The sequence below is a fragment of the Sinocyclocheilus grahami genome, unplaced genomic scaffold (genome assembly GCF_001515645.1).
Source record: "Sinocyclocheilus grahami isolate Dianchi unplaced genomic scaffold, SAMN03320097.WGS_v1.1 scaffold1078.1, whole genome shotgun sequence".
Lineage (NCBI taxonomy): Eukaryota > Metazoa > Chordata > Actinopteri > Cypriniformes > Cyprinidae > Sinocyclocheilus > Sinocyclocheilus grahami.
Genome location: NW_015506257.1, coordinates 334,906 through 352,955, shown reverse-complemented (window position 1 = coordinate 352,955; position 18,050 = coordinate 334,906). Strand labels below are relative to the sequence as shown.

The 18,050-nt window shown below is 35.3% G+C and overlaps 1 protein-coding gene across 1 annotated transcript in view; it reads right to left on the bottom strand.

The window, feature by feature from the left end:
• The window catches only part of LOC107566476 (calcium-binding protein 7-like), a 59,841-nt gene extending 49,368 nt beyond the window's left edge, over window positions 1–10,473 (bottom strand). The window contains exon 1 of the mRNA XM_016251936.1: window positions 10,106–10,473. Within this exon, the coding sequence (XP_016107422.1) occupies window positions 10,106–10,214 (109 nt within the window). The 5' untranslated portion in view covers window positions 10,215–10,473. The remainder of the gene's footprint in view (window positions 1–10,105) is intronic.
• Window positions 10,474–18,050: the final 7,577 nt, after the last annotated feature.

The following is an 18,050-nucleotide window of genomic DNA, read 5'->3' as shown; positions in this document are numbered from 1 at the left end:
AACCGTGTCACCCAAACCGTGATTTTACTTCTACTGTGGCCATTACATGCATAGAGAGAGAGAGAGAGAAGTATAACAGAATGAATGCGTTTTATTCCAGTCAGAACATTTATCAACGTGGTCTAATGCAATTAGAAAATGCTGGGCTTCCCGAATCATTAAGTAGGATGTTAGTAGCGGATAAGTATTACTTAATATCCAGGGCACGTTTCCAATTACGCATTACTGAGTTACCTAAGTAATACATACAAGAATTCATAAAATGACCACTTGTACTGTAAGTCCATTATCTGCAACTTAAAAGGATCTTTACACTTGCTTTCAACGTTTAAGAGAGACAAATGTCACAAAATAAACTATATGAAAAATAATAATAATTTATACTCCGCAGGCAGAATATGCCCGAAACGAATAGTTCACCCAAAAAAGAAAATTTGCTGAAATTTTTTTTCCCCAGGACATCCAGGATGTAGACGAGTTTGTTTCTCTTTATTGGAACAGATTTGGCAGAAATGTAGCATTACATCACTTGCTCACCAATGGATCCTCTGCAGTGAATGGGTGCCGTCAGAATGAGAGTCTAAACAGCTGATAAAAACACCACAAAAATCCACAAGTAATCCACACCACTCCAGTCCATCAATTAATGTCATGTTTCTTACAAACACGTAGCTTTTCTGTTCACAAATCCATCATTAAAGCATTTTAGCTTTAACAAATTAATTAATAAAAGTCCATAATCCATAATAATGCTTCCTCGTGTGAAAAAGTCCATCACCTGTTGTCCTCTCATATCATAATCCACCAACACATTTGTTTCGAACTGTTGAGGACTGATTGTAAACAGTGCTTGATGACAAACATGCAGCTTTTAAGATGTTAATTAATGGACTGGAATGGAGTGGTGTGGATTACTTGTGATGTTTTTATCAGCTGTTTGGACTCTCATTCTGACGGCACCCATTCACTGCATTCACTGATCCATTGATGAGCAAGGGATGTGATACTGAATTTCTCTAAATCTGTTCTGATGAAGAAACAAATGCATCTACATCGTGAATGGCCTGTACATTTTACATTTTCAACAAATGTTCATTTTGGGTGAACTACTCATTGTATTTAAATGAATGGCATACCCTATTGTCTTTATGATGGTTTAGTAAAAATTTGCAATAGAGGGATGATATATTCTTAATAATAATATTCCTTTCACAAGCACTATGAGACAAAAACATGCAGACCCATAAATAGGTCACATAAATGTTATTACAAATAGGCCGTGTTAAATGAGCATATATTGTACAGTATGTATATATTGAGTTAAAGTTTAATAGTGCAGCTTTAAAATCTTTAAAAAGCTAATGCATCTTAATGCAATACCGGATTTATGTAAGTCCAGACAGACTCAGACACATTGGAAAATGATGAGTTAATTTTTAATGTAAGCCTGACATCATTTGTTCAAGATCATTTAATTTAGCACTCTACTAAATTAAAATAAGCCTTACTCTTTATTTATGCCAGAAAGAAAAATCAATAACCAATGTTTGGTAAAAAGCCACAAAAAAAACGTATTCAGATGTCCTTGACATTTTAATTGCATCTAAGGGCATAACTAAATTAATTTAAAATCATACAAAAAGATTAGAACAAATCTGTTCTAAGAAAACGCTTAATTTAATTGGAAAAGTTTTCCTCAATTTAATTAAGGGTTATTGAACATTTTATATTTTGACTTTCTGGACACACAAAATGGTTTAAATCATTCTAGAAACCATTTTAAAGCTATTGTGTTTTAATAGCTTTATTTCTACGCATAGCCACGTCTGTAACACTTACATGGTTTTCCAAGTATGCAAATTAATCAGAACTAGTATTAATCAAAGGATAAGTAGTTCTCATTAGTGAGAATGATGTTAGTTACCATTACGAGCAATTTTTATGAGCAGAAACCAGTTTCCTTTACTGTTATGGTAGTAGATCATTGGGAAATTGGTTGAATTTTCCCCAGTACTGAAACCATCTGTCAGATTATTCAGTTGGTTACGCTGCTCTCAGCCAATCAGACAGATCTGCTTCCATCAGTAGATGTCACATCAGTACAATACATTGCCTCTAAGATAGCGAATTCAGAAACTTCAAAGTTGACACCATTTCCAATGCCTTGATATATGAGCAACACAAAAAATAAAACACTGAACAGAGAAATAGAGAAATATATACTATATGAAAATATAATAAAGCAATATAACTTTGCCAAGATAACAGACTTAATGTTGAAATATTTTTCATTTGTCAATCTAAATATTTATTAATAACTAAGATACTGTTAAAAAGTCAGTGAGATTTTAAAATGTTTTTAAGTCTATGCTCACCAAGGCTGCATGTCTTAAGTAATATTGTATAATATTATTGAAACTTAAAATAACTAAATATATTTTAATATATTTTAAAATGTAATTTATCCCTATGATGCAAAGCTGAATTTTCATTCAGTCTTTCTGTGTCACATGATCCTTCTAATATCCTGATTTTGTGTTTTAAGAAACATTTCTTATTATTATTGTTGTTGAAAACAGTTGTGCTACTTCGCATTTTTGTGGAAACCGTGATATATTTTTTTCAGGATTCTTAATAGCATTTAGAACGGCATTTATTTGAAATATACTGTTTTTGTTCCATTATGAATTTAAAATAGAAACCTTTTGTAACATTACAAATGCATTTAATGCCACGTTGCATTTGACCAATTTAATGCATCTAAAAGTATTAATTATTTTTTTTATCTTTACATTTTTTTAAGTCGTTACTCACTAATAATCTTTCCCATCCCAAATAGCGATCTCTGTTCTGATTAGCTAACCCTCTGCGTACTGACGTAGTTCACATTGTCCGTCACAGCGGTGTGTGAAGCTACTGAATACCAAGTAGTCCTTGTGATGTCATAGATACTGTGATGATTTCTGAAAAACATGTTTTTGCAGTCTAGTTTCCATTAATGCTCTTGGTGGACTTAAGAAGAAGCTTCATGTTAGAGTAATGAAGAGCAAAAAAAAATACTTTTTCTATGATAAGCCCTCTTTAGTTTTTGACTGAGACGAAGAAGCTTTAACAGCTTTTTGCAGGGTTATTGAACATTTTATATTTTGACTTTCTGGACACACAAAATGGTTTAAATCATTCTAGAAACCATTTTAAAGCTATTGTGTTTTAATAGCTTTATTTCTACGCATAGCCACGTCTGTAACACTTACATGGTTTTCCAAGTATGCAAATTAATCAGAACTAGTATTAATCAAAGGATAAGTAGTTCTCATTAGTGAGAATGATGTTAATTACCATTACGAGCAATTTTTATGAGCAGAAACCAGTTTCCTTTACTGTTATGGTAGTAGATCATTGGGAAATTGGTTGAATTTTCCCCAGTACTGAAACCATCTGTCAGATTATTCAGTTGGTTACGCTGCTCTCAGCCAATCAGACAGATCTGCTTCCATCAGTAGATGTCACATCAGTACAATACATTGCCTCTAAGATAGCGAATTCAGAAACTTCAAAGTTGACACCATTTCCAATGCCTTGATATATGAGCAACACAAAAAATAAAACACTGAACAGAGAAATAGAGAAATATATACTATATGAAAATATAATAAAGCAATATAACTTTGCCAAGATAACAGACTTAATGTTGAAATATTTTTCATTTGTCAATCTAAATATTTATTAATAACTAAGATACTGTTAAAAAGTCAGTGAGATTTTAAAATGTTTTTAAGTCTATGCTCACCAAGGCTGCATGTCTTAAGTAATATTGTATAATATTATTGAAACTTAAAATAACTAAATATATTTTAATATATTTTAAAATGTAATTTATCCCTATGATGCAAAGCTGAATTTTCATTCAGTCTTTCTGTGTCACATGATCCTTCTAATATCCTGATTTTGTGTTTTAAGAAACATTTCTTATTATTATTGTTGTTGAAAACAGTTGTGCTACTTCGCATTTTTGTGGAAACCGTGATATATTTTTTTCAGGATTCTTAATAGCATTTAGAACGGCATTTATTTGAAATATACTGTTTTTGTTCCATTATGAATTTAAAATAGAAACCTTTTGTAACATTACAAATGCATTTAATGCCACGTTGCATTTGACCAATTTAATGCATCTAAAAGTATTAATTATTTTTTTTATCTTTACATTTTTTTAAGTCGTTACTCACTAATAATCTTTCCCATCCCAAATAGCGATCTCTGTTCTGATTAGCTAACCCTCTGCGTACTGACGTAGTTCACATTGTCCGTCACAGCGGTGTGTGAAGCTACTGAATACCAAGTAGTCCTTGTGATGTCATAGATACTGTGATGATTTCTGAAAAACATGTTTTTGCAGTCTAGTTTCCATTAATGCTCTTGGTGGACTTAAGAAGAAGCTTCATGTTAGAGTAATGAAGAGCAAAAAAAAATACTTTTTCTATGATAAGCCCTCTTTAGTTTTTGACTGAGACGAAGAAGCTTTAACAGCTTTTTGCTCCCTGAGGCTGAATATGACTCTGTGTGTAGTCCGCCATGTGCTGTCAGCATGGCCTTGATCAAGAGGGGCTGGTGTGCTCTCAGATGCGGCAAATGGCACCCTTTCCATCCCTGTGACAACGGGCTTTGAGATTGCTTTCTGAAATCCATCCCCAGCACCAAATTTAATCACAGCTTTATTTGCTTTCGTCACCACTGCCAACCTCTTTTAATGAAATTCCAAACAAGCCTGATGTCTGATTGTCATGCAATGCCACAGAAAGACCATGTGGCGCATGACGTCGGATGCGGTTAACAGCTGGGTAATTCCCGGCGCACGGAGGACCATGCACATTATAGCTGAATTTCACTCTCACAAAGCTGTGCGGTTGATGGTTTGTACTGAATGTGCATTCAGTGAAAGCCTTAACCGTGATGGAGGTTTATTCAGTTCATGTGAATCATTTGGGTCACTGGTTCATAGTGAATAAAGTCCAACGGAAAAGAGGCTTTCTGCTTCTTGTGAATCATGATGGGTAAAAGAAGTACGTATCTTTTAAATAAAAACAAACTCTGAAAGCCAAATTTGAGTTTTATAGAATATTCTGGCCAGTCTTTTTAATGACAAAAACACATTATAAAAGTGACTTTTGCACGTATTTAAAATACGTGACCCTGGACCACAAAACCAGTCATAAGGGTCCGTTTAAAAAAAATACATATATAAATAAGCTTTCCATTGGTGTATAGTTTGTTAGGATAGGACAATATTTGGCCGAGAAACAACTATTTGAAAATGAATTGAAATTTATCAACTGAATTGAAGATCTGGAATCTGAGGGAGCAAAAAAATCTAAATACTGAGAAAATCGCCTTTAAATTTGTTCAAATGAAGTTCTTAGCAATGCACATTACTAATCAAAAATTAAGTTTTGATATATTTACGGTAGGAATTTTTTATGGAACATGATCTTTACTTAATATCCTAATGATTTTTGGCATAAAATCATTTTTTATTTACAAAATGTAAAAAATTTGGCATAAAAAAAAAATCTATAATTTTGACTATTTTTGGCTATTGCTAAAAATATACCCCAGCGACTTAAGACTGGTTTTGTGCTCCAGGGTCACATATTTGCATGAGGAACAAACCGAAATGTAAGCTGTTATCCATTGAAAATCTTGCTATTTGTCCTTGTGAGGGAAGTAATAATGAATTTGTATATGAAATTTGCATACAACTATTTTCATGAACAATTCAAGATTGATCAGTAACTTTAGTACTAAAATGTATTTAAAATGTAGGAACCACTACAACCACACATAATTAAAAATCACATACTCTGGCTGGCCTTACAAATGTGTTAAAGTAATAGTTCACCCAAAAATTTAAATCTGAAAAAGCTGTGTATATGTAATAAACAAGTCTATAATCAAAGCGTTTTAACTTTAAACCGTTGCTTCTGGCCAAAATACAAGTCCATCATACATAACTCTTTGTCCAGTGAAAATATCAATCCCCTGTTGTCCTCTTACGTCAAAATACCTGACATATGGACTGTTTGTACTTGTAAACTGTGCTTGATCTGTGCATAATTCTCTCCTGATTCAGACTAGACAACCTTTTCACAGGAGAGAGCAATATTATGGTTGTAGCTTGTATTTTAGCAGGAAGCGGTTTGTGGTTTAAAGTTAAAAACGTCTTGATGATGGATATGTTTCTTAAAAACATGCAGTTTTTCACTTCACAAGACATTGGACTGGTGGACTGAAGTGGTGTGGATTATTGTGATGTTTTTATCAGCTGTTTGGTCTCTCATTCTGACGGCACCCATTCACTGCAGAGGATCCATTGGAGAGCAAGTGGAGTAATGCTAAATTTCCCCACATCTTTTTAGATGAAGAAACAAACTGATCTACATCTTGGATGGCCTGAGGGTGAGTACATTCTTAGCAATTTTTTATTTTTAGGAGAACTATTCCCTAGATGAAATGAGATTAGATTACATTTTATACATACATTCTTTCATCGAATTTCATCGAATACATTAACATTAGAACGAAGTTAAGAACAAATGCATATGTTAGGAGGAAATTTTTCATAAAAAGATCTCCTGTGTGTAAATATGTGAAATATGTAGTGAGATTCGATGTCTGATTTGTGAAAAAAAAAATTCTAATCAGATCTTTTCAATGAATCAATTGAACCAGTTCACTAAAGATTCATTCACTAATCCGACTCATTCGATTCTTGTGTTCAACTCACTGACTTGATTCATTCACAGTGGCTAACAGCCCACTGGAACTGAGGATTATCAGTAAATAATGCCTTACATAGCAGTTTGTTCTTCACACAACGCCTCAAAAGACTTGAAATACAGCGCACAAGTCATCTAAATTAATTGGAAAGCTTAACAGGCTCCATTCTCAATTCATCTTAGTTTTCCATTGAAGAACAAAAAAATGGCTTGGAATGACTAAATGATGTCAGAATTTTAATTTTTTTGTGTGAACTAATTCTTTAAAGGATGTTATCAGCGGGTTAACCAGTATGTGTGAGCATACAGTCAGGAGATAATGTCTTTTGGATGAACCAGACTTTAAGCAATCTTCAACTGAGAATACAAATGAATTCCTCAAGCTTTATAGCTGAGGCTCTTATCCTCATTCTTCATTTTGAATAAGGACGGGTTTATGATGAAATATTGCTAACTAAAATAAAGATGCACGGATCTAGCTCACAAATTGCATCTCAGTTTCTGCCCCCAGCGTGTCATACGAGTTCAAAGCAAAATATAAAAATCTGGCTCAAACTCAAGATTCACAAATAAACAACTATATATCCTAAGGACGAAATTGAACATGGCCTACTTCATCAGTGTGAGGCAAATGCACCAACAACTTGGTCAATGAGCTACATTTATATTTGCTGAGCAAATCTGTGTAAAAGCAAAACTGTTATGGGGATGAAACCCAGTGCTTTGTCTCTTCATATTTACTGTCTATTTTCCATCTCTATGGAAATGCAACACAAACTACAATATATGTTCTAGGATGAGCACATGCGGCACAGTTTTTCTTTGCGAACATGCACGCATATTTTCACATAGATTGACTGTCATATTCACACGTGGGTATTTGTGTATGTGCAGAATGCAAACAATCAAGTACTACAGGGAACATCCATATGTGACCTCTCATCTTTTGCATTTGTCTCTTTATCGCATTTTAGCTTGTGTTAGTTCAGACCAGCAGGTTTTCAAGGGTTAAGAGCATGAGAAGCAGCCCTGAGATTTGGGGTTATAGGATAACTAAATGAACTGATAGAAAACATCCCTTGATGAATGGAATTGCAATGAGGTCCTGAGATGCTTAATTAAACCTGAATCTCAAAAGATTGATCTGGAAAGACACTTTGAACTGAGCTGACAATCACACCAGTCAGTCGTCAATATACAAGGTTTAATGGAAAAACTCATCTGAATGAATGTGTTTGATGGCACAGTTTGAAATTCACAATTACAGACCGCTACATTACAAATATTTATATTTTTGCAATTGCATACTGATTTCAAATTTTGTGAACATGCATTGACGTTAAATGAAAAAGCATGGGATTTTGAAGCAATCTGAGCTGATTATAGTTTGCATTTCACATGTAACCTACCTAAAGCATTGCACGGTGGTGAAAAAAAACTGTATTTTCTTTTCTGGGGTTATAGGATAACTAAATGAACTGATAGAAAACATCCCTTGATGAATGGAATTGCAATGAGGTCCTGAGATGCTTAATTAAACCTGAATCTCAAAAGATTGATCTGGAAAGACACTTTGAACTGAGCTGACAATCACACCAGTCAGTCGTCAATATACAAGGTTTAATGGAAAAACTCATCTGAATGAATGTGTTTGATGGCACAGTTTGAAATTCACAATTACAGACCGCTACATTACAAATATTTATATTTTTGCAATTGCATACTGATTTCAAATTTTGTGAACATGCATTGACGTTAAATGAAAAAGCATGGGATTTTGAAGCAATCTGAGCTGATTATAGTTTGCATTTCACATGTAACCTACCTAAAGCATTGCACGGTGGTGAAAAAAAACTGTGAAAAAAAATTTCTTAATAAAAAGCCATTTATTTTCCTGTATTGAATATGCTATGTCTAGTTCAAATTACACTTTACTCATTTTATTTAAGTGGATACTTAAGGTAAACCAGTGATTTTTAATCCTGAACTTGGAACATGTAGCCTAAAAGCATTGCACAGTAGAAAAAAAAAACATTTTATTTTCAAAATAAAAAGCCATTTATTTTGCTGGTATTGAACATGTAGACTATAATGCGTCTAGTTCAAATGACATTGTAATGATTTTATTTAATTGGATATTTATCAAGGTAAACCAGTTGTTTTCCTTGGTCCACAGCACTGCACATTTTGGATTTGTCTCTATCTGATGCACCAGTGCAGGTCTTGGTGCCACTACTAATGAGCTGATGATATAAACCAAGTGTGTTAATTAAGGGAGACATCCAAAATGTGCAATTCAGGGATTTTCCATGACCATTATTGGGGAACACTGGGGTAAACTGTAGTATATGTATAAATCAACCAGTCTATTCATTTGCATATTGTATAGTGCAATATGTTTCAGATTCTAAAAAAGTAAAAGTGTTGGTTTTATGCTTAGAACGACATGGTATCAACAAATTTGTGTTTTTCACTGACACAGTCGTCACTCCAAATGAGAGGTCCTCATTAGTGCTGCATACCATGATCAGGTCTTTTTGCTGGCTTATGTGGAATCTACTCTCCTTAAATCACACAAAACATTTTAATCAGAAAAGCCAATTATACTGTAGGTATCAAATGTGGAATATAATGTGACTACTTCTGTTTTTATACTAATTATATCCAGTTGGATACTCATCAGAGTAAACTTTCTGACATAAATGAGAAACTGTGTTATGGAAGTAGCCTACTCTGTCGAATTGCATATGTATCTTTAGTTTACTGTGTTTCAGAATCTAAAAATAAAAGTGCTTTACGGGTTAGAATGGCGTGTCAAAGACTTTATATTTGGATTCACTACTGATCCACTCACACACGCTGAAAAACTGTTTGAAGCCAAAGAGATGTCACAACTGCAGAATACCACTCACAGGTCTTTCTGCTGGCTTGTGATAGACCTACTTTCCATAAATCACACCATCAGATTTATCCGCCTCATAGAGAAACACAGGCACGGGTAACAGGATTTTCACGCGTTTTAAGTGAACTGCGCTGTGCGTGGTGCTGAATCCTTCCGAACTGTTCTAACCAAAAAGAAAACAAACAAAAAAATCAGTATTTCTCTTCACGTTCACTTACAACACATTATAAATCGAAACTGGGTCAATAAGAAACGAGAAAAAAAGAAAAGAACAAACGCCGAACAGGTGCGCAAAACACCGACCTTCTGTCTAGGAAACAGGTTAAAATACACAAAAGCGATGCGAACATGTGTAATAATTTAGTCGTTTTAATATATGGTAGAACAGAATATAGGCTTCAAGCACCATCAGGACTCTCTTACTCACCTTCCACTTCATCCTCAGGTAGATTGACCGGTGCCCGGTACGACAAGATATCAGGAATGGTGCAGATCCCCCGGTACATCAAAGTGGAAGTCACCGGATGCATAGGCATTTTTGCGCTTTGTGTTGACTAGCACGTGTGTATTGATCCTCATATATGTGATTTACTGTCCAGACGGCAACTTTTTACCCCACATCAGATCGGACCGACACCCTCAGTGGTGATCACGCGTGGAGTGGATTCCATGGAAAGGTCCGATAGTACTCTCGCAGCTTGCGCAATTGCGCAGCCCTCACCACGAAACCAGGTATAGGGATTTACAAGTCTTCACAGATCACGGGTGGTCTAGATGTAAGGCTTTTTTGGTTCGGATCTTCAAAATATAAGCAAACCGCCCCACCTAATTTGTTGTAAAAATGACAAAGACAACGAATTACTGCGGCTCCATCGGCGGGGAAACTAGCAGATCCACCAGATCACACGACGCGCATCAAACAAACGCGCATTTTTTAAATCAATGCGACAAAGTATGTGCGTGTTTGGCGAGGTTGCTTGGATCGATTCGAGCTACAGGTCGTTAGACAGTGATCTCCATATGCTTGTTTTCTCCTCAATCGCTTCTTAAGACACAGCAAGTGGAGCCTCGAGCACGCAATTGTTGGATAGCGTGTGCGCACCGCAAAGAACAATGAGTTAAAAATGCGCTTTACGCGTGTGTAGTTGTAGCTAAGGTTAAGATCTTTTTCTTTAAAGAAACCCAATTTTTTCTGAATCATAAAAATTAGATTTAAAAACGGGGAAAGATGCCACCGATACAATCAAACTTTCTAGCTAATCACAAAATGCAGATAAAAGATCAGTGTGGGGAAGCGCGGTGTCCGGGTTCCCTCGCGATGGATCTATATTTAGTCTGAGTGTAAGCTGCTGCTCTCCACAAGGTATTCCCCGCCGCAGGTGTTGGGAGGCGTTTACACAGGACGCGCTCTTGCGTTCAGCAGCTAGACGGGGCGTAACGGATTGGAACAGTCTTGACGCGTTTTGAAAAGTTGATCTGCTTGTTTTTAACCTGGCAGGCTGTTTTAAAACGCGACGGCCACGGTGCGAGACGCGATGCATCCGTCTGATAGACCAGTGTCAGACAAACTTTATTCAACATGAATCCCGGTGTCCATTAATGGGCACTGTTTTATTGCTATGAGGCATTATTTCCTTTTAACCCTTACCAAAAACTTCCTAAGTATATTGGAATACGTTTTACAAGTCTTATAGATTATTATTTCAAATATTATTATTTCAGTTTTTCTGCTTCAAGATTTCACATTTTCAATATGTCTTGCTTTTTCTTTGTAATTATTTGAAAAATGTACTAGCGACTTCTGAGTCAAAATTGTTTCACCACCATGTTTTTCAGTGTACAGCAGTCCAATAAACAAGGAGTTAACAGTTTATAAGCAACTTACATTTTATAGCCTACAGCTATTACCAGTTGCTTTGTCTTTTTAGGTCCGCCAACGGAAGAGATCATTCGAAGCAAAAACAACCATTTGTAGCAGCAGTACACTGTAAAAAAAAATCTGTGACATTTACGGTAAAATACCGGCAGCTGTGGTTGCCAGAACTTCACCGTAAAAAATATGGTAGCAACATTTTAGGTTTTACAGACTTAACTTAAATTCACAATAAAATACCGTATTTCATTAACTGATGTAATGTTAATAACCCAAAATATTGAAGTACTAATATCTGTTTTGAACCATTGTAATGCACTGATAACCACCAAAAACTGCTGGTGATGAGAAAGTCACATGATGAACCAAAGCTCATCACAAACAGCTTTTCTACAAGCTGAGGAGGGCAATACTTATATATAGAAGGTGCACAGTGTCATTCACACAAACACTAAACCCCATCATGGTGACACACATGATTCTGAAATAATGCAATAAACATTCATTTAACAACATTACATGTAAGATTAAACCCTAATGTACACAACTGATAAGAAAAAAACTAAGAGAAAACATGTTATTTCAACAAAAAAAAAACATCAAATATGAAGTGTCATGCAGGGAATTTTGGGAGTGTCAATTTACAGTTTGTCACTGTAAATTATACATTGAATTTTTCTTTTTCACTTCCAAAAAACTTATTTTTAACAGTATTTTACTGTAAAATTACATTAAATGTAATTACATGTATTCACCGAATATAGTATGGAAACTTACTGTTAACCAGTTAACAGGTTTTTGCTGTAGCATTTTTACAGTCTTTTACTGTTAAAATCACAATAATTTTTTTACAGTGTAGCGTTCCTGAACGAATCAGTGTTGAATCGCTTGAGTAAACGAATCAGTGACTCACCCACAAAAGTTTCGACCTGCACCCGAAATCGCACGCTGTCTAGTAGGTACTATTTGGTTTGAAACTTACTTTACAACTGTTTAAAAGTAGATCTATATACTATGAATATGGATAGTTTGCACTGATCTATATAATGTTCTCTATAATAGATCAATTATAGAGCAGTGGTAGTAGCCTATATGGGGTAATAAAATTCGGACGTGCTTCATCCACCATGTTACCTATCACGTGATCACGTGACCTATCAAAGTCAGTTGCATATGCAGTCAGTTGCACTTCACTGCCATTCACAAACCCTCTCCTGTGTCTTCATGTGGTAGTAAAGTGTCCATCGAATGCATACTTAAGAATATTGACAGAAGTAATACTATGAATTCGGACATAAATAGCCTACATTTTTTGCATTATATATGGAAGTAGGCATATTCAGACACAGTGTTGTTCCTGAATGAATCAAGTTTTTTGAAAGAATTGGTTAAACTAATGACTGCAATGACTCATTCATAAAGACCATCACAATTGTTTTGTTTCTGAATGAACAGATATGTGAACAATTCTTTGGGATTTTCAACATTTCTGACCCTGATATAAACATATAATTAAAAAAATACATGCTCAAAAGGAAGACAGGAACACAACTTGAGTGAAAAATAGCACTGAACAAACACATCCTCCATATGAACGCCCCCTTACACAGCATTCTATGCGCAACAGCACTAACAAGCACATAAAGCTCCTCATTCATTTCAGCGCATGTATTTCTCCACGAGCAACCGTGATAGACGTGATTTCCAGACCCCCCTTAAACAAGACGAGATTTGACTAATGCTTTCGCAGGGCTGGGACAAATTCCATCCCCTTTGGCATTTCTTTAATGGAAACTCATCTTTAAAAATTCACATTCAGTTTGATAAGCAATGAGTTAACTGCTGTTCTTAAACTCAAAGGCTTTGTCAGATTTGTCCAAACAAGAGACTGAAAGCAGCCCAAACCCTAGCGCGAGACAGCATGCCAACATTTCAGAAAAAGATGCTTATTATTTTGCATGTGCAAGAGCATCCTGGTAGAAATGCATAGCACTTTGCAATGCAAACATATTAATCAAAAGGTGCTTGGCATGGTGGAAGTCATCCACCGCACACTAATCTGTCTCAGTGTGAGTGGGTTATCTTTGCTTTTCTGCCCAGATTTCTGACACATTCGCAAGCAGGTGTTCAATTCTCTAGCAGGGATTTTCCGTATGCATCCTAAGTCAAATGCACTTAGTAAAAAACATATGCATTCTTTCTGAGACATATGAGTCTTATTATGGGTTATCTGGGGCTGGGATGGATTTGGGTGGTGTAATGATACCATTGTCTACTCCAGCTGTGAACCGGAGCTCTTGCGACAGGACCCAGGTGCACATATCAGGACCCAATGACCTATTATGACCAGTGCACTCTCAACCTCCATCGCCAAGATTTTGAGGCATTTTCTAGCCCCTCCACACAGTGACAGGTGTCCCGTGTTTTGCACACACACACAGATACTCACACATCTCAATGGGAGAGCATAAACTTTTCACAGTGTCACCCACGTCTTACACTGAGTGACAAGAAGAGAAAGGGGCTTCCTTCCGTCTCTCTTCACTGCTCCTGATGCTCTCCTGGGTGCATCACCTGCTTTGACAGAGAAACACTCCTCCAAGAGATTTTCATTTTTAGATCCGGCCCATTGGCAGGAAGCATCAGCTGTGAGCTTTATGTTAGAGGTTAAGTGGTACCCATAATGCATTGCTCGTTCTTAGTGTGATTAAGGCCGATAAGCCTGGTGTAAATTATGTATTATGTTATCTTGACAACATAAATCCACAGTTTGAAAACCTAATAAAAAACTGAACACTCCAACGCACACTGTTTTTTTCCCCTTATAAATAAACAAACACTAAAACACCCGACTGGCTTCACAAAGGAGTTCCTTAGAAGGTGAATCTCACCAATACATGTCATAAACATTACTATTATACAGTCTTTTCCTTTAATTAAAGGAATAGTTCATCTAAAACGAATGAAAATACTGACATTATTTATCCTCATGTCGTTCCAAACCTGTTTGACTATCTCTCTTCTGTGGAACACAAAATTAGCAATTTTGATAAATCTTCTAGTTCTGGCTCCTTTTTTTCTACATGCATAGCAATAAATGGTGACTGAGGCTTTCAAGCTTCAAAATGATTGTAAAAGCATCATTAAAGTTTTATTAAAAGTCTTCTGAAGTCATATAAGAGCTTTATAGATCGAAGTTGTATAATTATTCACTGCTGATCTTCTGCTCCATTGCAACTGGAGTCAGTGAGTTGAACCACATCAGTCCCATCCATGAATTGGGTCCCCCCCCCACTAATGCAAAGTGCTTTGTCGTATGGACACTTCAGTCATATGGACACTTTAATAATACTTTTATAATGCTTTTGCATCCTTTTTGAAGTCTTGGCCCCCATTTAATGTAAATGCATGGAAAAGAGGGACTAGTATAGTTGTTACATGAAGGAAATAAAGCTATACGTGTTTGAAACGTCATGAGGGTGTGTAAATAATCATTTTTCCTTCCATTTATGCCTTTAAATTAGTGTCAGGCTGAAAAACAAATATTACTGGAATGTATAGATACTGTCATTTAATTAATAAGAAATAATCATTTATTTTTCTTTTGATTTTAGGATGAAATATAACCCGGGCATGTTTGGCTTCCAGGAAATTCACTCTATTATACCATTGTTGCATAAGCCTATAATGACTTTTGTCCAAGTAAGCATACAATGCCTTCAGGGAGAGCCGGACGAGTGGGTTCCCTTTCACTCTGGTCTGTATTGATCCCTGTATTAGCAGTGCCCACAAAAATACAAAAAGCAAACGGAACCTCTTAGTAAACTCTATTCAGACATCTGCACAAAACCTCCACAGCACGGGGCAGCATTCAAAAGGTCTCTCAATAGATTCCACTGGACTTTAGGACACATACTGAAGGGTCTATTTTTCACAGGGCATGTTTCATTCATGTATAGCGTACAGAATCGACTGGCCCTCCTGAGAATCTGTCTGGAAGGCTTTACAGCGCATCATTGCTCTTAGTTTAAATGTCGGTCTCTAGAGGGCAAAGTGGAGAGCCTGTGGCTCCTGACTGCTGGTGGGCTCCTGCAGTGGCAGATATTGGATTCTGGATTCAGAGCATTTGTGTGGGCATTGAGACAAATGGGAAAATCAGCATGAAGTGCCTGTTCACATATTTTATTAATCACCCCAAGTTTGCAGTAAGCTCTCTGGAAGTTAAAAACTAAAAAAAAAAATGTAAGTAGTTAAAGAGTGCATTTAGTGGATGGTTTTTATATGAAGCCAGTTAGAGTGACATGGTCAATCCCTCCGAGGAAACTGCAAAGCTAATGCTTTCTTAGACGCTTTAAAGTATTAAAGACTGTGACCTCTGTATTTTTCTAGTTCATGAATAAGAGTTCACCAGATTCTTCACCATTATTCTATTCTATACTACTCTATTCTATTCTATTCTATTTTTAGGCTGTGCTTGGAGTACATAATTTTTTATTTTATTAATAATAATAATAATAATTTTCATTATTTGTATATTATAATTTTATTATAATATTATTTATATGTATTATTAATAATTGAATCAATACATTTGAATGCACTGATCTTCTATTCTAAACCACTTCCCCTAAGTATGAACATCAGCTCATATCTTGTATTGCTCAATTTTTGTTATCAGAAAATGTTCATATGGCAGACAAAAATGGTGGGGGTGGGAGGGGGGATCTGAAGGGAACTGGAAATCATAGCAAGAATATCATAGAGACTTGGTGGGCTCTTTTCAAACTAATTAGGCCTAAATTTTAGATTTATATATTTGAATTGCATTTAAAATGTCCATCCATTTGGATTACACAGTTTTAACAATAAACAATCTAATAAGCTTGATGCAAGTTTGTGCATATAGTCATGCGTATTTGTCAGTCATACATAAATGAAACAAGATTTCTGGCATATTTCATTATGAACTATTTTCATATATTGATGTTATTTAAATAATCATATTTTCAAAACATGTTTATTCAAATAGATTAGAATCAGCATAAATCTGTTGTGAAAACAATTCAATTTATTAGGTTAAAACGTGTAAAATATGGCTAGCTGTAAACTATTCAGCATTATTCAGTTAGATAAAGTTACAAGCATTATTCACTTAGATAAAATGTATGAGACTGAGAGAAATAGTATATATATTGATGATAAATATATAAACACACATTCAGTTTATTAGTACTATTACAGAATTCTTGCCTGTTTCTTATCCATTTCATTGTATGATTGACAAATATGTTAATTGTTTTTTTTATGTTAAAACTGGGTGGAAATTTTATATGCATTTCAAATATAGAAATTTCAAATTAAGGCCTAAATATTTTAAATTGGGCCAGAAAGTAACTCCCAAATACCATAGCAATAATCTAGGAATGCCCTAGCAACCACATAGCAACGAGCTAAAAAACACTCTGAACATCTTAGCAAACACTCACAGTACAGGCAAGCAGCACTCGTATTTTCTTCAGAAATGTAAGAACATTGTTTGAAGTGCTGTGTGAGGATGGATGGTGTGATGCTCTGGGCTGGTTCTGCCTGCATGCAGGCTGCATGCGGGGATCCAGGGAATGTTCAAAGTCAATAATATCACGGATGTCTCTGTAGAGGGAAAGAAAATCTCTAATGCATTGGCTGACCACTCTTGTAATAGACTGGATAAATGAGAATGGACTATATGGCAAAGCTGCCATCTTGTTTAATCATCAATTAATTGGGAGAAAGAGATGAGCATTAGGAGCATAAAGCTGGTAACAGTTATTTTTCTGTATGCTATGTATAGTATATGCACACACAAAAATAATAAAACATATAGGTTTTTACCTCAGCAGAAGCTAACAGAAAATTCTCTGTAACGGTTTTCTCTGAGGGAAGGGAGAAAATATTCAACAAAATAAAACAAGTCCAATATTTGTAAATATATGACAGAATAATAAAAAAATTATTTTCTTTTCTTTTTAAAATAAAGTGACATTGTCCAACAGTGACAACAGTGGATAACATTTCAGAGGGGGCAGGGTCTTTTTTGTCTTTTGTTTGTAAGAAGAGACAATGTGATGTTCATTTGGCATAAATCTGCCAAAAATCTAGATAAATATACAGACATCATCACTTTTTGGTCATGTCACAATCAACATGAAATTTATGAGTTTACCAAAAATGTGAACATTTGATGACGAATGATCCAAAAAGAAGATAACTATTAATAATAATCAATAAACAACGAAACAAGTGTTAAAAAAATTAAAGCAAGCAAACTATATGATAAATATTCTTGTTACTAAATAATTGTAGCGTGTAGTGTTTTTTTAAGTACTAATTAAGTATGCGTTGTGATCAGCCGTAAACAGTGATTCTGTCCTAATTCCCTTACATATTAATGGTGGAGTTCCCTTTAAAATCTTAAATGATTCCCTTTGAGCTAAATTGACCTGTTTCCCTTACATATTGC